Source organism: Dermacentor silvarum, chromosome 1, assembly GCF_013339745.2.
Source record: "Dermacentor silvarum isolate Dsil-2018 chromosome 1, BIME_Dsil_1.4, whole genome shotgun sequence".
Taxonomy (NCBI): Eukaryota; Metazoa; Arthropoda; class Arachnida; order Ixodida; family Ixodidae; genus Dermacentor; species Dermacentor silvarum.
In genome coordinates, this window is record NC_051154.1 from 411454935 (window position 1) to 411475841 (window position 20907).

General features: G+C 46.8%; 1 protein-coding gene across 1 annotated transcript in view; it reads right to left on the reverse strand.

The window, feature by feature from the left end:
* LOC119447187 (endoplasmic reticulum transmembrane helix translocase) overlaps positions 1-20907 on the reverse strand; it is a 265907-nt gene that overhangs the window by 231120 nt on the left and 13880 nt on the right. The window contains exon 4 of the mRNA XM_049663732.1: positions 13210-13438. Coding sequence (XP_049519689.1) covers positions 13210-13438 — 229 coding nt within the window. The remainder of the gene's footprint in view (positions 1-13209; positions 13439-20907) is intronic.

A 20907-nucleotide genomic window follows, 5' to 3' on the forward strand; every position in this document is an offset into this window, starting at 1 on the left:
TTTTATGTGCGCTAACTATGGAGAGACTACGTCGGTGTCGAGCTCGCCGCGCGTTGATAGTGCCGAGCGAATGAACTCCTTTGCTGTGAACGTTTTGGCTACGCGTGCCATGCAGGCAACGGGCAACCGACAGACCGCGTTCAATGACATTTTCTCGTTGATGGACATCAGCCGTCGGGCTCTTCACACGAAAACGTGGCAGAGCTACGTGAAGGCGAAGCGGACGCCCGCGGACGATCGCGCGGCGCGTAATCTGACGAGCAACTGCGCGCGGTCGATTCGCGAACTTTACACCGAACTGAACGTGCTCAAAGCAACAGAAAACTTGCGCCAGTCCCCGAAAAAGCGGCACACAGGGGCTGGAAGTCAGCAGGACTACATTTCTGCTGCCTACTGAGCTGTTCCAGCTGTAAATTTGCAAATAAAAAGGTTTTGCATGTTTTCTCGCTTTTCTCAAAACTTGTTTTTGGGTGACTTCACCAGATTGTCGGAGTGATATCTCATGATCTAGAACAGCTAGAGCAATAATTCTTTCCTTAGCAGAAAGCCTAATCTGCATATTACAAAGTGCTGAGAGCAGAATTTCAAATTTCTGCAGATGTATATTTTTAATTTATTAATTTTCTTTTGTTGTGGTAGCCATAGGACAAGGAAATAAATTTGATCACCTGCAAAATGGCTAATTATTATTTAATTTGAAAACTTTTTTTGCAGCATTGCATTTATTGCATATTATAGTATCTAGCTATGAAATAATATTCACTTTCTACTGAGCAGTTTTTTTTCCATTGTCTCCTGAAACAATAGAGCGACAGATTTGTGTATCTTCTGAACAAATGGACCTACAAGAAAAATTATTGCATATTTGAAATCAGCACGAAAAACTAAGCAAGCCTGATTATTTTCATCAGAATTGGCCATAAGATGCAGGACATAATCTCCACAACCCATGTCCCCCCTTAACTAATTAACAAACATGGTGTCAGCGCCCACAGGCAAACATGAACACATCACACTCGATGAGCGCGGACACGCGCAGTTAAGCGCCGCTGCAGAAGCGAGCGAAGTGACCTTCGTGCTGTTGTCTATCGCTTCAACCCAAACTGAGCGCCGAGAACACGCAGCACGCACAAAGCCACGAGCCGCCGACGCACCTACACCGCCTAGAATCTGCCCCCACGCAGATCGCTTTCAAGATACGGCCCGCGGGACCGCGCGCACGCCGCGCCGCGGAGTATGATGCCAGAGCACAACGCTGCCCGCTACCCCCCCCCCCCTCGCTGGTGCCTCGAGCGCAACGGAAGGAGGCGCGCTTCCTCGCTGCTTTTCTTTCGCGCGCGAGACGCGGTCGAGTCCCTTGATGTAGGAAAGTACCGCCACTCTTTGTACTTTGCCGCCGGCGCGCGACCTCCTCGCCTCCTCCTCGCCCCTTGCGAGTCCCCTCCGCGACAGACGGCCTTGGGCGCGTTTTCCTGCACGATGATTGGTCTCCCTGCCGTTGCGCTTGGAAACGAGCGGAGCTTGCGTTTTGCTTGTGTTTTGCTTTTTCGTTCGCGCCATTTTGTGCCTCAGCTCGGCTGGCTCGGCGTATAGAGAATGTCGCGCGCTAACATTGCACGCTGTTTCGAGCACTGTCTGCTGGCGCTATGCCGTGCTGCTGCGCATATAACTGCAGCAAGAAGCGTGATGATGGCTATGCAGTTTTTACGATACCGCAAGGAAAGCGCAAGAAGCAGTGGCTGCACAACATTGGCCGGAAGAACTTTGTCCCGACAAGAAACAGTGTTGTTTGCGAGGTAAGGCGCCTTTCTTATTGCTCGTATCAAAGCATCTCCCAATGCTGCATTTTTTCAATTCTTCCGGCCTGCTCATTTGCGTTTTTGCTGCGGCAATTTGTACGTTGCATAAAAATGGGGTTCTCCTCAGAATGCTGAATATTCTACTGGGACTCCACCAACTCGCACGTCGTCAACTCTTATTCAATCGGAAATGCAGCACTATAGATTCTGCTTTCCACTGAACAGATATACCCGAAGATACAGCCTCTCGATCGCACTTTTCGTGATTGTTAGGATCCGTTGCCTGTTTTACTGAAAATCGAAATAGCAGCCTGTAGAGGAGCTATTTACAGCTTACTTCGATGTGTGTGTCAGCCACAAATACAATCAATGCAGGGCCCCCCAAAAATAGTGGCAAGTATACCCGTGGTATTGCAGGTGATGAGCGCCAGCTAGTCCACATTTTAAGGCGAGACCCTTAGTTGGATATGTTTCAAGGTGAGCGTTTGAGGTACAGAAAGTAACGTGACCTAATGAAGGCCAGAAGCGAGTCAAATCATGTCCAGCCGTGTATAATAAATTAATGATTAGCAAAGTAAATTCATGACTGATTAACGATTGTATTAAGGTGTTTAAAGTTGATTAAGGGGGATTAAGGTTAAATAAGGAGGGCTAGGGTCGATTATGGAGGATTAAGCTGGATTAGGGTGGTTTAGGGTGGATCAAGATATAATAAGGAGGATTAGGGTGGATTAACGTGTATTAACGTGCATGAAGGAAGATTAAGATGGATTAAGGTCGATTAAAGTGTATTAAGGAGGATTAGGGTGGTTTAAGGTTGAATAATGTGGATTAAGGACGATTAGGGTGCATTGAGGTGGATTAAGTTCTATCAAGGTGTATTAAGGAGGGTTAGAGTGGGTTAAGGTCGAATAAGGTGCGTGAAGGTGGATTAGTGTGGATTAAGGTGAATTACAGTAGATTTTACAAGACTCGCATTCGAGTCTCTTAGGCGATAGCTAAGGACACCTGGTGATCTTTTTCAGTTCTTGAATTAGCTTTGAACTGGGCTGCCATGCATGCGTGAGTGGGTGACGATTATTATGTGGTTGTCTCAGGATACAGGCAATGTGCAGGAGGTGTTCACATGATCGCGCACCCTTGCTGTTGATATCGACTTCTAGGTGGAGGCCGGGAATTTTTGCTTTAATAGCGAATGCGTTAAATCACCTTTCTTCGGTTTTGTTCTGTGGGTAAACCTTTTCCATCCATGTAACTCGAGCCGATGTCATTGTATCAATGCGCTTTGATTACGAAGTTGAGCAATAAATAATGATTATGGTTATGATGTAGCAATGCATCTTCTTCTTCTTTCTTGGGTTTTACGTGCCAAAACCAGTTCTGATTATGAGGCACGCCGTAGTGGAGGGCTCCGGGTTAATTTTGACCACCTGGGGTTCTTTAACGTGCACTACAACGCAAGCACACGGGCGTTTTTGCATTTCGCCTCCATCGAAATGCGGCCGCCGGGGCCGGGATTCGATCCCGCAACCTTGTGCTCAGCAGCGCAACGCCTTAGCTGACTGAGCCACCCCGGCGGGTAATGTAGCAATGCAGGAAATATTATGTAGGCAATAATGGTTACCACTGCAGTGTATTAGGCACTTGTACTTGTATAAAGGGCGTTTTATTCATCCTGCCTGAGTGATTAACTCTTCGATAAATGTTCTAGCTACATTGCACTGAAGACCAATTTGAGCCGCGCATATTACAAGAACTTGGAAAAAAAAAGCTATAGCTCAACGCAGTTCCAACAATTTTCTCCCACCGACCTGTCGTGAAGCACAGGAAGCCCCCTCGACAGCGGCATGAACCTCGAACTGACAGTAGTAAGTGATTGCTGCTGCTTTCTCCTTGTCCCGCCTCTAATAATTTCAGCAATAATGATCTCGGTGGCTTAATGACGCAGCCAACGAAATTATGATACTTTATGCAGAGCCTGTCGCCACCGCATGCTTGCCCGCAATCTATACAATGCGTCGGCAATAGGGCCCCCCGCTAATCAAAATCACAATTTTAACTATCCTACTACATAATTTAACGGTATGTCGGTGTGAACTATCAAAATACCTTATCCAGAGGCGTTTCTTTTGCCTAAAAATATAGAATGCCTTTTCCCATAGGTATACCGAGTATTTTTTAAGCTTCATTGACACCGACGCCTAAAGAATAATCTGTAAATACCTTACCTCAGCTACTGTTATTGTGGGCGATGAGTGGTTGCCGACATCGCTTCATCGCACAGAAATTGCGCAACCGTCCTATTCAATGCAGAAACCACAGCGAAAGAGCTACTTTGACATTGAGACAAACACATGGATCGACGATGCACTCGCCAGTAATTCATTATACGAAGGCAAGCTGGATATAATACCTGCGGTGCAAGAAAATGCAAGAAAAAACTGCCAAACACAGAGCGATTTGCCACAAGCAATACTAGATCAGATGCACGAAGTCAAGCAGCGTATCATGTGGCAGAAAAAATAACTGGAGTATAGAACTCGCCTCAAAGCTCCTTTTACATCAACGTGTGTCATTCATACGGCTTTAAGATGAAACCAACCTCATCATAAACGTTGCCTTCAGCATTCTCCATGCTGTTATCACCATTTTTCAAAATATTCTACGCCACTGGGGCGCGCAACTGCCCAAAATAATGCGCCTCCATCGAATTCTGCGGATCGTCCACGGGAGCCCAGGCGCAATAGCGTGCCGTGCGCAGCGCGCGCAGCCGGCGGGCAAGGAAAATTGAGGAGGAAAGCGCGCGCGCGCGGAGGAGAGTGTCGCTACTTTCAAGATCAAGGGGCTTTAGGTCGTCGGCTCCCCTCGCACGCTTTCACTCGCACATTCAGCATACGGCCGCGCGGCTTCCCTCGCACGCTTTCACTCGCACATTCAGCATACGGCCGCGCGGCTTCCCTCGCACGCTTTCACTCGCACATACAGCATACATCGAACATGCAAATCAAACATTCTTATAAATCACACATGAAAGTGTGATTCAAATCACACATTTCTCAGCATTCTTGCGCACCTTTAGAGTCATTTAACAAATTAAAGCTTTAATGCTACAGTACAGTCCACTCATAACAATATATCGGTTATAACGATGAGTCGACTTAAGAGTCAATTTATGCATTATGGCTATGACAAAAGAAACATATATAACGATATGTCATGACCGAATACAATGATAAAAATTCTGCCTTCTGAACGGCATTTTTCATGCAGACTAAGCTCAACATTAGCATTGCTAAGTTCCCCTAAATAAGCGATGCTGAGACGTGGCAAAAAGTTTGCCAACATGAATTCGTATCTGCTGCCATTACTCCACAGCGCGTCCTACCTGCGCCCCAATTGCAGAAGCCACAGAGAGCATCGTGAGTTGGTGTAGCGCACCACAAGATGCCGCCAGCTGCTTCGCATCCACGTTGCCCACAATCGTGTTTAGTCCGCGTTCAGAGGAGAAAAAAAAAGGCGGAAAAGCAGGCACGGTGGCCACCCACCCTTTTCACAAAAGAGACTTTTAATGTGTCTGGTATTCTGCTAAACGCAAGCAGATGGGGCGGAACAGCGGGTGAACGAGGCCGTAAATGTGAGTGGCCTGCATGGTGCAGCCACCTGGTGGTGCAAGAGCTCTGCCAGACAAACACTTTTTGACCACTGAATATGCACTCTTACGAACTGACTGATTCCAGAAAACTTTCGATGGCAAAAAAGCCAGGTGAATAAACATCGCACAGGGCCTTCTCGCTGTGTTCGAATACCTCCAAAGGACTACAAGTGAGATGGCGGCAAGGGAACTCCCGTAAAGTGCACGCATGCGCAGTAGGCGTGGTGAGGTCGGTGTATTGGGGGTGTGGGTTATATGTTGCGACGGGTTATACGCGGTGTAGCGAAGAAGAGACACTAGTGGGTTCAACGCTACTGGATCAAAACGCTAGTGGGTCGAGCGCTTTTGATCGGCAACGGCTCTCGTGCTTGAAAGCTGTCACTGCGCTGACCATTGACGTTGCGCTGCTCCAAGCTCTGCCGAATAAACACCTTTAGAATTGGTGGAGGTGCTGGGTAACCTCAGTATATCATCCTGGAACTCCGATCCCGTACCCTACCATCTACCATGCCCCAAGACGCCTCCGAGCAAACGCCTCATGCCACACCCACTGCGTGTCCCGGGGTACCTCGACACCGCGACCCTCCGATCTACACAGGAGCGGACGACACTGACGTGGACGAATGGCTCACGGCGTATGACAGGGTAAGCGCCCATAACAAGTGGGACGAAGCGGACAAACTGCGCCATGTTCTGTTCTACCTTGCTGGTGTGGCCAGCCTGTGGTATAACAACCATGAAGCAGAGTTCCAGACATGGTCCGAATTTAAGACTTCCTTCGCCGATGTATTTGGTCGCCCTGCTGTTCACAAGATGCGTGCCGAGCAGCGTTGGCGAGAACGAGCTCAACAGCCAGGTGAAACATTCACCAGCTACATTGAAGATGTCCTCGACCTATGCCGGAAAGTCAATTCGACTATGGCGGAGTCTGATCGACTCCAAAACATACTGAAGGGCATTGAGGACGACGCCTTTAACATGTTGCTGGCCAAAAATCCTCGCTCTGTGGCCGAAATTATCCTGCTGTGCCAGAGCTATGAGAACTCCGCAGGCAGCGATCACTTACCCGTAGATCTCTACGGGACGAACACCTTGCTGGTTTGGCTGCCATGTCCGACCAGACAGCTTTGCTCGCAGAGATGAAGGCGTTCGTCCGCGAGGAAGTTGCCCGGCAACTCTCGTTGATGGATTTTGCACAGCCGCAGCCGGTACACGCGCCAACGCCGAGTTTTGCGCCTCCGCTTCGCCGCGCCATAGCGCAAGAAATCAACGACGTTTTGCCTGAACACCACCAGCACGTTCCGGCGGCTGCACCTCACAGCTACGCTGAAGTCATGGCCAGACCCCGACAGATCCCGACGGCTGTACCACTCAGCTACGCAGAAGTCGTCACCCAGCCCCAACAACTCCCTCAACGGGGCCCTCTCACCTACGCCGAAGCCCTCGCTATGCCTCGACCACAACCTGCCATGCAATCACTTCACCAGCTGCCCCGTCCAACCCGTCCTCCCACATGGATGGGACCTGTCGCAGCGACTCGGTGGCGTACAGCGGACAATCGGCCGATATGTTTTGCGTGCGGCTATGCAGGCCACGTCGCACGCCACTGTAGTCGCGTGCAGTCGCCTAGCGCTACACCATATGCGCCAAGTCGTATGGTGGATTCACCGCGCCCATATTACGATGATGAACCTCGTGCTGCGTCACCACCATTCCGCCGGTCTGCCACCATCCGCCGCTCACCTTCTCCACGTCGACGCTCCCCATCACCAATGCGGCCTCGTCCCGAAGCTCGGGAAGAGGAAAACTAGTCGTCGCAGTCCATGAGGCAAGGGCTGCGATGCCGTCGAAACGCGAAAGTCCTCAACGTAGCCCGACCAATGTGATAGAAGTGTTAGTTGACGGTGTGCGCATATATGCCCTCGTAGACACCAGAGCCTCTGTATCAGTTATGGACGCTAAGCTTTGTCGCTTCCTTCGAAAGGTCACGACCCCCCTTGCTGGATTCTCCCTCCGCACAGCAGGCGCACAGCGTATTGACCCGATAACGGCATGCACCGCTCGTGTTCTCATCGAGGACGTTGTATACGCCGTCGAATTTATTGTGATTTCATCGTGCTCCCACGAAGTTATCCTGGGGTGGGACTTCCTTGCCCGCCACAATGCCGTCATTCATTGCACGCGGGCCGAACTAGAACTGTCGCCGATGTCAGATATGACGCTTGCCGATAATGCTTCTTTTGTGAACAAACTACTCGTCAGGCACAACACCAACGTGCCTCCCAACTCGTCAGTGATTGTCGCTATGTATTGCAGCAGCCTCTCCGACGCCGTCGCACTACTTTCTCCATCCGGCCGCATTTATAATCGAAAAGGTCTGCTGCTACCTTTTGCGACAGTGAACGTGAAACAGGGCTCTACTGCTATTTTCGTCTGTAACCCCTTGCCATACCCTGTGATGCTGCTTCAAGGCGAATGTCTTGGCTATGTGGAAGCGATCGACGCCGTACAAATTACGGATGCTCCCAAAGACACGTCCTTAGCCAGTTACAGCACGCTCGGTTCTATCTCTAAGTCCGACCCTTTACCCACAGCCACAGTAGTGTTCGATTCATCTATTGCCAATGGTCTCACCCCAGCTCAGCGTTCTCAGCTCCTGCGCATCTTAGAAGAATTTCGTTCTTCTTTTGATGTTGGGCAACCTTCCCTGGGCCGGACGTCTGCTTTCACGCATCATATTGACACTGGCTCCCAATCGCCATTGCGGCAACGCCCATATCGCGTCTCTGCCGCAGAACGTCGTGTGATTAGTGAGCAAGTCGACGAAATGCTTCCCCGCGAAGTAATCCGACCCTCAAACAGTCCTTGGGCATCTCCTGTCGTCCTTGTTACGAAAAAAGATGGCTCCGTACGGTTCTGTGTAGACTATCGGCGCCTGAACAAGATCACTCGCAAAGATGTATACCCGCTACCGCGAATTGATGACGCTATCGATAGCCTACAAGGAGCTGAATTCTTTTCATCTCTAGATTTACACTCCGGCTATTGGCAAGTGCCCATGGCTGACGCCGATAGGCCGAAGACAGCCTTTGTCACACCCGACGGCTTATACAAATTTAACGTCATGCCGTTTGGACTTTGTAATGCGCCAGCAACCTTCGAACGCATGATGGACACAGTTCTGCGCGGCTTGAAGTGGCACACATGTTTATGTTACCTAGACGACATGGTTGTTTTTGCCCATGACTTCACCACTCACCTTCAACGCCTCCGGCGTGTTTTGATGTGCCTAACAAACGCTGGCCTACAACTTAACCTAAAGAAGTGCCGATTTGCAGCGCGGCAGCTCACGATACTGGGTTACGTCGTCTCGAAGGATGGAATCCTCCCCGATCCAGCCAAACTTCGTGCCGTCGCCGAATTCCCGAAACCGACGTCCGTCAAAGAACTGCGCAGTTTCGTGGGCTTATGTTCCTACTTCAGGCGCTTCATTCGTAATTTCACCGCCGTCATATCGCCCCTGACGAAGCTCCTTGGAAGCAACGGACCCCTCCATTCGTGGTCATCCGAGTGCGACGAAGCGTTCGCAAATCTCCGTCGCTTGCTGACGTCTCCCCCCATTTTGCGTCACTACGACCCAACGGCACCTATTGAGGTACACACGGATGCCAGCGGTGTTGGCCTCAGCGCTGTCCTAGCGCAACGCAAACAAGGCTTTCCTGAATATGTTGTGGCATATGCAAGCCGTACGCTTACTAAGGCCGAGATCAATTACACCGTCACGGAAAAAGAATGCCTGGCGATCATCTGGGCGCTTACTAAGTTCCGGCCCTATTTGTATGGTTGCCAATTTGATGTCGTCACGGACCACCATGCATTATGCTGGCTGTCGTCATTGAAGGATCCCTCAGGCCGTCTCGCCCGCTGGGCACTTCGATTGCAGGATTACGATATCCGTGTACTTTACCGCAACGGACGCGAGCATGCTGACGCTGACGCCCTCTCACGTTCTCCCTTGCCTGATGACAATGCCTGCTGCTCACTATCCCAGCTTGACGTTTCTTCCATCGACATTGGGACCATCGCTTCCGAGCAGCGCAAGGACCCCTGGATTGCCTCCATCATAGACTTCCTTGCTGATCCGTCATCGCAGCCAACCACTCGTGCATTGCGCCGTCAAGCTCGCCATTTCTCCATTCGCGATGACCTGCTTCACCGACGCAATTTCGCCTCTGACGGACGCCAGTGGTTATTAGTAGTACCTCGAAGCCTCCGTTCGGAAATCTGCGCATCGTTCCACTCTGATCCACAGTGTGCACACTCGGGACTTTTCAAAACTTACCAGCGCATCCGACAACGCCACTACTGGTGAGGAATGTACCACTACGTTCAGAAGTTCGTCCGCTCATGCCCCGACTGCCAGCGCCGGAAATCTTCACCCCAGCTCTCGCCAGCTGGTCTGCAGCCTCTACCCTGCCCTAACCGGCCGTTCGGTCACGTTGGAATCGATCTGTATGGACCACTTCCTTTGACATCAGCTGGTAACCGCTGGGCCATTGTTGCAGTCGATCACCTCACACGATACGCCGAAACGGCCGCCCTTCCGGCAGCAACAGCGCGCGACGTTGCCACATGGTCCACCTGAAGAACTGCTCAGCGATCGCGGACACGTCTTCCTGTCGGAGGTAGTTGAAGCCATCCTCAAAGAGTGCCACGTTGTTCATCGCACAACTACGGCGTACCCCCCTCAAACGAATGGCCTCACGGAACCAACCGTACGCTCGGTGATATGCTTTCCATGTACGTCGCCTCCGACCACACGAACTGGGACGCCATCCTACCCTTCGTAACCTACGTGTATAACACCGCTACGCAGACCACCACTGGTTTTTCATCATATTTCTTACTGTATGGTCGGCACCCTTCGCACACCATCGACACAATTCTGCCGTATCGGCCGGATGCATCCGAGTTCGTGCCTATCTCTGCCACGGTCAGACATGCAGAAGAGTGCCGCAACCTCGCTCGGGCATTTACTACCGAAGATCAAGAGCGCCAGAGGAGCACTCGCAGTGACGCCACTTTCACGCTCACCTTCGATCAGGGAGCGCTTATGTGGCTCTCAGTCCCTTTGACTGCCCCTGGCCTCTCATCAAAACTGGTTCTGAAATATGAAGGCCCGTATCGTGTCATATGGTACGCTGACTAGGCATGTCGGAGAGTTGATGGGGGTTCAGTTCTGTAACAACTGCTTGATGCTACAGGTAATTTTAAAGCAAGCAGTGCTTGAGAAAAGCTTGCAAATGCGACTCGTCATAGTTCTCTAGGAGTGGCTGTGGAGGATTGGAATGCTGCTTTTGTATTATAGATCGCAAAATACGGTACAAGGCAAAGTGCCACACTATACCCATTACACCCCATAAGCACCTTACTTTGTCGACTTCATTGCCAGTGTTGCTTTGGCCTCTGCAACAGACAACGCACCGCCTTGTTGGGCGTTACAGTAGAACACCGCTGTTAGGTTTTCCTGGCTGTTACATTATTTTTGACTGGTACCCGCATAGCTCTCATAGGACCCAATGCATTGGTAACCCCGCTGTTGTGTCACAACCGTGGGATCGTTCCCTCATCATGCATTGCGAACTGCCACCCCGCGCCGCCCGGGCGGCTATGTTGACTTTTCATCTCACTTGGTTTGGTGGCTTGGTGATGGATAGGCCGCCCAAAGTGCCGGGGGCGACACCTATGACATATTTTCGGTTTCCGCCAGCAAAAGTATGGCCTTTGATATCCGTATTCGCTATCTAAAGATGGTGTGTATGACGCGTTGGGGCCCTAAAATTGGTTTTGGCATATAGATGTTCCATATAAAATCCGAGGACAATAACGCCGCGCGCCTTATGCTATAGGTGCGAGTGAAAGCGTATGAGGGGAGCCGACGACCTGCAGCTAAATCTCCCGTGCACAAGCAAGAAAAGCGGGGAGTAAGTGCACCTTCTTCCGTCACGCTCAATGCCTCAACTGCATACTGCGCGGATGCACGCGGGCCGTATCTTGAAAGCAATCTGTGTTGGGGGCAGAGTCTGTAGGTGCGCTCGTAGCTATGTGCGTGCTGTTTGTTCACAGCACTCATTTTGCCTTCAAGCGATAGATCGCACGAAGGTCACTTCACTCGCTGCTGCTGCCATGCTTCCTCACGTCAGCATTTTGACAGCAAGTGTCGGCGCTCTTCAAGTGTGATGCATTCATGTATGCCGGTGCGCGCTTGTTAATACAGTAAAAGCACGTTAATTCAAATTTCACAGGGACACTTGAAGAGTTTAAATCAAACTGAATTTGAACTAACGAAAGTCATTGAAAAACAGCCAGAATTGAGACTGGGTTGCTAGAAAGCCCTTGCAACTCAAAATATTTATTAACCAAAATTATCTGTGATCACTCTTTGCTTCTCTTATGAAAGCAATGGTCATCAGTTTGTCTTCCAAAGCGCGAAAGTGATGCAGAGCTTCATCTTCACCCTCCAAGTTGAAAAATATGCGCGCGACACCGAGTGCCTCCATTACAGTAGCCGACGGATTTTTTGGATTTGATATATATTTTGACCTTCATATATGCACTGTTAGGGTTCCCATAGAGGTAATGTAATTTTGCGGCCAATTTTTCGTACAAATTTAGGCCCCAAAGTTCGATTTTCCGGACTAAATTGCTCATTCCAAACCACAATCTGGGGGGGGGCGCGCCATGTTGGATTTTCCGCTGACTTGGCCAGGCTTGGCTATTTTTTTCTTCTCTGCTTCACGTGCACAGCACCTCATGGAGACATCTTGCCTTTCAGGGACTCCACAGGATACACTCTACCCTTCCCCAGTAGCCTGCTCTATGGAGAGCGCGTCATCCTCTCATCTCAAAGGCCATGCCTTTTTACGTTTTCTTTCTGTTTTTCGGTCAGCACTATCGTCACAGCCACTTATTACAGGTTCCTGTTTTTTATCACCGTGTGGCAGCGTGCAGTTCGAATTATTGATGGAGGAGCCGATGCGCGTGCGAAATAACGAATTGGTTCACCCATAGACACCTATGCTGCGTGGCCGGACCCTGACAGTCAGTTCTAATTATCGAAAAGTTCGAATTAATGAGGTGCGAATTAACAAGCGTTTACTGTAAAGTTAATAAGCGAGTGTTTACAAGTTTATACGGATGATAAAACTACTATCCTTACTTTGTATAGCTGTCGACTAATTTGCTATTGCAATCAATGTTTTGCCTTTCGGGTGAAACTGCGACTTCTTTTCAAACGTAAGAATTAAAATAAAACTGTGTGCAGTTCATCACTACTCTCATTTCTCAAGTTTTCCTGTTTCTCGGCTCTTACCTTTTTTGTTTTTTTTTTTACGGTACCATGAAAAATGCATCAGTGGGGTTTTACTGTATTTGCCTGCTGTAGGTGGGACAAGGTCCACTAAGTGCTGTACCATCAGGTAAGTGAGGCCTGCTTCTGAAAAACGTGCACACCTGAGGTGGCAGCAACATGCGACTGGCCGTCGCCATCTTTTAAAATTACTGCTGAACGAACGGGGTCCATAGGCACCTTAGCGGCCAAAGAGGGAAGACTGTCAAAAAGGCCCGTTATTGGAAGAGCGCCCATACATGAGAGAGACTTGTCGTTGCCACTTTTTGCCAAAAAAATTGTAACCCCAGCACTTAAAGGGTTAAACATGCATTGCACCAAGCTTTGAACAGCCAAAGTGTAAAGCGTACCTGGATCATATACGGCTTGTTGCCCATCTTGCGGATTAGGGAAAGATTGCGCAGTTGCTGCTGCACCAGGGTGCACTCAAATGCAACCAGCATGAACAGGGTGAACACACTGTAGTACCAGAACTCATCCAGGCACCACAGTGCCACGCAGAACACTTGGAACACAAAGAAGGGCGCCGTGGCACGCTCCTTGAACAGCGCACCAAACTCAGGCACCTCCAGCTCCAAGCTGTGCGACATGCAAAGAACAAGATGGTTTCTCAAGAGACAATAACATCATCAACAATTCAATAATTTATGGCGTTCCCAATGCAACACAGGGGCTTAAAACATCTTTATTGTGGGACAATTAAGTTAAGCTGGACTGGAAAAAATGTGCTTTCAGAAGAATAGATAGGTCTTATCAAAAAAAGAAAAATGGATACACGAAAAATAAGGCAAAATGAATCACCATCACCACAATGAAATGTATTCCTTGGTTAACGTGGTGTCATGAAGTGAACCATCCCATGATCAAGGCTAGCTAACTGTGTATTAATTAATTAAAAAATTCTACAATGCACAAAAGAATAAAAAAGCTTTAACCTGTCATCATTGTCTGCAGAAATGGGCCCGAATAAGCAAAGCTACTTTGAGGCCACAATGTGACTGAAGCCAGAATTCCAACAACAAAACTCTTCCCCTTAATGAGGAATTTCTTTCTGTTCATCAATGCAACAGCATACAGAAGTCATGAGCCTCCCCTTAATAGGAGCTCTAATAGGCAGTTGTAGACACGGCAATCATTGCAGGAAGCCTCAATTCCTTCGGGCACACACTGAATATTGTCCTTTAACTTTTCCCTGCCGTGCCCATTGGGCATAGTTAGCCTGCTAACAACAGTTTCAAACGCCACCATTTTTGAGACGCTCACGGGCACACTGCGAATTAGCACTGTATAGTTTGCTATGCGTGAACGAGAATGTTGACTGCTCGATGTATAGTAGGGGAAGTAAACTTTCATTTCTTATAGAGTTCATTTTTTTTCCCACTTGACAGAATTTTTAACAAGCTCCAAAAATGCGAGCGCACTTGTCAGAGTTGAAAGCAAAAACGACCGCTTCCGGAAGCGGCATGAGTGCTTCCGAAACATTGCAGAGTTGGCAATTCCGCTGCATCCTATTTTATCAACGGCTCAAGGAACAAGCGGATGCTGCCTTTTCATCTGACTGATTCTGAGAGCGGTGACGATGAAAATCAACCCGAACTTGAGGATGCAGTACTAATTCATGCTTCTCCACCAACTGAAACCATTCAGCATTAACATGGAGACATGCCGAAACTGCAAGAAATGTTACGACAGTCAAACACAGCAGAAAACAAAAGCTTTTTTTTTCCCCCATTTATTTACCCTAGAGGCCCAGCTTGGGTATTACATAGGGCGGGAGAATAACAACTGATATACAAAAGCCTATAAATCGAACATCCTATATGAAGTCATACATGCTATGGAACCTTTATATCATTCGACAACATCATGCACTAATAATTCTTACATTATACGAACAATAATCTTACATCTTCTGACATCATAACAATAAATAAGGTTATAGCAAGGTTACAGAATTTTTTTTTGTATTTTTGATATGTTAGAAGAAATGTAACAAGAAATGTAAGAAATATTAATGTTTCTGATTTCCGAATGTTTCATTAAGTGTATGTTTGAATATAACATGGTCAGTTATTTCGGCTATATTACTTGGGAGATGATTCCATTCTGAAATGGCCAAGTGCAGACATGAAAACTGCAATAGTTTAGTATGTGCAAAAGGTTGTTCGACCTTAAATTCGTGATCAATTTGTGGGAATTTCCTTTTGGCTGGTAAGATGTGTTTCTTAAAGAAAACATTTGGGTAATAAAAAATTTGATGGAAGAAAGTTAACCGAGATATCTTTCTTCTAGTCTGCAATGAGATGAGTCCTGGGTCATGTTTTATTTTGGTGATGCTTGAACGTTGTGAATAGTTACCTGTAATCAATCGTGCTGCCTTGTTTTAAAAATATTCTAATTTGGTAATAAGATGCGTTTGGTGCTGGTTCCATATAAATGAGGCATAGGCCTACTCAAGTTTTGAGCGAAGTACTTGCAAGAAGCTTGGTATCACTATTAGCCTGACAAAGCATACAACAAATGAAGCCAAGAGATTTACATGCAGCGCAAACAATACAACCCACATTGATTATGCCAAGACAAAGTCGGAGAAAGATGAACACCTAGATGTTTAAATGATTCTGCAGTTTCTAGAGCTTCGCCATTAAGAAAGTATGTGTGCTTCGTAATTTCACTGCAAGTAGAAAATCTTATAAGTTTAGTTTTTGAGGTATTTACGCTCATTTGCCAGTCTGAGCACCATCTTTCAATCCTATTCAAGTCATTTTGTAATTTAACACAGTCAGAGTGTGTACCCTGATGAATATCATTTATATAAATTAAAAATAGAGTGGGTCCCAAAACAAAACCTTGAGGCACACCGGACTGAACAGGTTGAAATGACGAACAGAGATTATTAATTACGACGGCTTGTCGTCTGTTACCTAAATATTGTTTAACCCAGTTTATTACTTTCTCGTCAACTTTAATCAGCTTAATTTTATACATCAGGCGGTTATGAGCCACACAGTCGAAGGCTTTAGCAAAATCTATAAATATGGCTTCAGTTTGTGTAAGTTCGTGAAGGGTGAGGTGAATGTCTGTAGTTAGTTCAAGAAGCCGGTATTCACATGACCGGCCTCGCTGAAAACTATGTTGGTTTGCAAATAGAATGTGATTGCTAGCCATGTACTGCATGATTTGAGAAGATAAAAAGTGTTCAAGTAGTTTGCATACAACAGATGTTAAGAATATAGGCCTGTAGTTAGCTTGTTTTTGTCACCGGTTTTATATATTGGTATCACATGTGCCAATTTCCAGTCTCGAATTTCGGCGGTGCCAAGAGACTGTTGAAACAATAGTGTAAGTATAAGAGCAGAATTGTGCTTTATCATTTTTAGTAGCTTAGTACAAATACCCAATAGCTTTCACAATACCGTCACTTCTCACAGTAATACATTCCATAAATGGAGAACTATCACAAAACTGTGTTGACATATCTAGGGGTTTTTGTCATTAAATACACTACAAAAGAATAACTTAAACCGATCAGCAACATCTATGACATCAATTGCAGCACCAGACTCAGTGTTTTGTAGGTGTGGGAGAAATGACCTTCCAAAATTTTTTTGGATCTGTTTTCAGAAATTGCGAAATATCCTGGTTGAAAAACTTATATTTGGCAACCTCAATCTGTAATGCACATTTTTTAGAAAACGATAAATATTCTGACTTAGCTTAAACAGATTTTGTGCATGTTGCTTTTTGAAACAAACGTTTCTTTTTATTCAAATATCGCTTAATCTCTCGGGTAAACCATGGCTTGTCTGCTGTTTCATAGATCCCTTTGTTTCATGGAATGTATCTCTCCCGCAGTCTTAACACCTCGTCACGAAAACAGATCCAGTTATCTTGCATCGAACAGTTTTCATAGGTTTGCATGAATGACAGGTAAAATTCAAAAAGCTCGAAAAGCCTTCGGGATCCCCTTTAGGATAGTCATAAATCTTTTTTTTTTTTTTTTCGTGGTTTCTTCACGGTTTGCGTTTTAAGGTACAATGTATAATACGATGGTCACTGATATCCCCTAGCTACTAGTACATCCACGGTAGCACGTTCGGGTGTGTTGTTAGAAGCAGGGCCGCAATTTTGTAGCGAGGCATTATGACTTATTCTACTCTAGTCTTATCATCCACCGCTCACAGCCAGCTGATCCCGTTGATAATGCGAGCGGACCGTCGCTCCGACAACTGACAAAGCGGGATAAGCGCGAAAAGGCATTATTACCGGAAAGGCATCGCTACAAAATACCGGCCCAGATCAAGAATAGCATTGCCCCACGTAGGAGTTTCGATAAGTTGCGACAACTGAAAATATTCTAAAAGGTCAACAAAATCTGCACATTCGCGTACGAGGGGACGTTAAAGCAGACCACTCTATGCCTGGAAAGTTAAAATCGCCGGCTAAAGTTATAGGAGGGTTACTATATTTGGATTGAAGCGAGCCTAATACACACTGCAGTTCCTCAGAAAAATCTTGTCGAAGGTCAGGTGGCTGTGCTCCAATAAACAAAGTTACCGCAACCCAAATAGTTTCAAGAATGCTGTCAGTAGGAATAGGTTTGACTTTACGGCTACTACGACACCACCTCCTTTTCTATCCACACGATCTTTAGGAAAAACAGTGAACAAATTTGAAATTTGTAACTCGCAACTGTTAACTTCAGGAGTTAACCACGTTTCCGTTCCAATTAAAACATCTGCATTACAAGCGTGAATGAAGGAAGCAAGCTGATCATGTTTGTTAAGAATGCGATGAAAGTTGGCGGAAATTATACAAATGTACAAATGAATACAAAATGTATTCCTACCGTCTTTCTGTGCGTGGCGACTGCGTCAAGGGTTTGCATTTCGCTGGACCCATTCCACAACCCTGCCCTCAGCATGCTGGTACCGATATAGTTTCCCGCCTATCTTTAGCTCATCGAAGGATAGCTTAAACCATTCATCGGGTTGACAATTCGCTCGAGCAAAGTCGCGAAGCTGTTTGCGCAAAAATTGTATTCGAAGTGAAAAGTTTTCCATCTATCCAAACCTTTAATTTCAAATTTTTTAGCTTGTAGGAATTAGCCAGAATACTGCATTTTGTCTTGTAATTTAGAAACTGCACTATTACTGAGCTTACTGCAAGGCTTGCAAGGTTCCCCCATGTTTCACATCAAGGAACTGCTTTGCTGCATGGCAGACCCAACTGTAGGGCTCCCAGGTAAAACTTTTGTAGTGCAAGTAATTTTCAAGGAAAATTTTTGATTTTTTCACAGATAGTGGTTATTAGTGAAATTGTATATTTTAAAAATTTTTAGCACTTTTCTTTTCAGACACAAGCGTATCTTTTCAAGTTTTGTTCAATTTTAGTCCACAACTTTGTGTTTGGAAATTTATAGCTTTTATTACGTAAATCTCGTTAATAAAAAACTTTTATTTCTGAAAAGTGGATGCATTCTGCTTTTTCATGTATTCCATAAAATTTGCAGTGCCAGAGTTTCTTTGGGAAAAAAAATCTAGTGTAACCTGCAAGAAACAGCCAATTTCCCCATGGTATGAAAAGAATTCATGTGCACTGTTCAAATGCATGTCCGACTTCAAACAGTGTGCGACAATCACAGTGATCGAAGTTGCCCATCACTTTTGCACCCTCTGTTGCCACCAATTTGTTCATCAACGTGACTGTCGTTATTCATCATCTACATGACTGAGGTTCTCAGGTGCTAGAGAAAGTTTGGCAAGAGTTGACCAAAGCCAAGCATGAGACATGCAACTACTACAGTGAAACCTCGTTAATACTCAGTTGGCGGGGAACGCGGATCAGGCACTATATAACCGATAATGGCAATGAGCGGGTATAGAATCACTGGCCAAAAAAAACTTGTTAATTCTCACCCAGTTTTATTTGCAAACAGGCAGCAAAAAAATGTGTGACATTCAGTTGCAGGCATCCTCAAACTCAGCCAGGCCACGAGCAAGTTTCGCCATCATGCCCCCCTTCTCTGTGAACACCCTCATAAAGCACTAGCCGTGTCGGATATGGAAGGGCCATCATCCACGTCAACATCCATCATGACCATGCGGAAGCGCTAGAAGCTATGAGAGCACACTACCATGTTTTGACATCACTATCGGTGGCAGTCCGGGAAAGGTCTGTGCGCCACATCTATGGTCTGCGCACACAACATTTTGCCGATTCCATGCTTTTATGCGCCGAAAAATGAAGTAAATACTACGCACTAACCGTTTGGCATAAGCGACTACGGCAGTTAGCCAATACATTAGGTTCAATGGCGACAGGGCGGGGGATTCATCGTGACTATATTTAAACCGGAATTACTTATTAAGAGAGTATGTATTAACGAGGTTTTACAGTATATTCTGTTTCACAATATGTTGGCAGCGAAGTGAAGCTACAGCTCATGTCGTTAAGTTAACCTTTTGACTGCCGGGTTTCTTTTGCGAGCTAGCATAGTGGACATTTTGTGCTACATATATACTGTTTCTTCATTGTCGCTTTATTCCGACAGTGAATTCATCAACAGCTTACAAATCCTTTTGTCTGTCAAAGTGCAGACGGACCTGTCCCACTGGTTTGCAATGGCTGCCCTGCTGAGACAGGGCGACAGAGCACCGAGACATCTGCTCCACCTGCTACTACACATTTACCTTACGAGCTAAGCTTTAGGTGTTCTTACGACCTCTCTACAGATCACCCATCAGGTACACAATATCCATTTTTGCAAGAGTTGCTTCTCGAGAGGTAGGGAATGCGCTGAAAAGACAAAACGAGTACAGTAAAAGCTCGTTAGTTCGACCCTCATTAATTCAGAAAATCGGATAATTCGGACTCTTTCTCTGGTCCCGGCAGGCGTATGCATTATTCAATGCAATGAAACTCTCGTTAATTGGGACGTATTTAGCCACACATCGGTTAATTCGAACAACTATCGGAGCTCGGCAAGCGAGGAGCACCGCAAATCTCCGATGCAAAAGAGCATAAACGGCGCTAGTGTCAAACCGAAACGAAGCGGCAGAGTCCGCATTGCCATAGCCATCAACGAAAATCGTACTTGAATGACAGCAACGCCAGATTGCTTCGGCCTATTTGTGCCTTTAAAGCCTTTACTCTTATGTTTACCGCCGCACATAACAGCGCGTTGGCTGTGTGCTTTCATAATTGCATAGTCGCCATTCATGATTGTGTCAATAGCCGCCACGGTTTCTTCCACAGCGGTTGCGGCAAACAGTAGTTTCGTTTTGACTTGAAACGCGCGTCGGTCACGTGCCTGAAAAACTGCGTCCATGATCGCGTCGATAGCGACCGTGGTGTCGTTCACAGGTTTCGTTGCAACGAACGGCAGTTTCGGTCACGTGCCTGAAAAACTGCGTCCATGATCACGTCGATAGCGACCGCGGTGTTGTCCACAGTAGTTGCAACGAACGGTAGTTTCATTCTGTCTCGGTGCGTGCGTCGGCCGCATGCCTTCAGCACAGCAAAGTTGCCGTTCACAATCACGTCGATAACAGCCGCAGTTCCCTCCGCAGCCGTTGCGGCAAACAGTTGTTTCATTTTGACTCGATGTAAAGCTGTCGAGGATGAAAAGCACCGGCTACTTCGTGATGGAAGGACGATCTGTTGGCAATGAGCTCACTGACAAAAAAATTATCAGGATGTGGGCACGGTAGTGAAAAGCGCGTCGCACATGAAGGCGCATGCCACAGCCATGCTCGATCGAAGTCGCGAAGTCGCGAGGGCTCGATCGCCGCAGCGAGAGCCAATGAGTTGACGTGAATTGCAGCTGACGCCCTGCTTTTGTGCAAGATAGTAACAGGATTTGCTCATTCAATCACTAAATAAAAGGGTGTTGACGTAGTAAGCATTTGCTTATTGCTTTCTGGATACCCTCGACAATTTGACATTCGGTTAATTCGCACATTTTCTCCGGTCCCGTCAAATACAAATTAACAAGGTATACTCGAGAGTGGCAGTCAAATGGTTAAGAGCGCAATCGTGCAAACGCA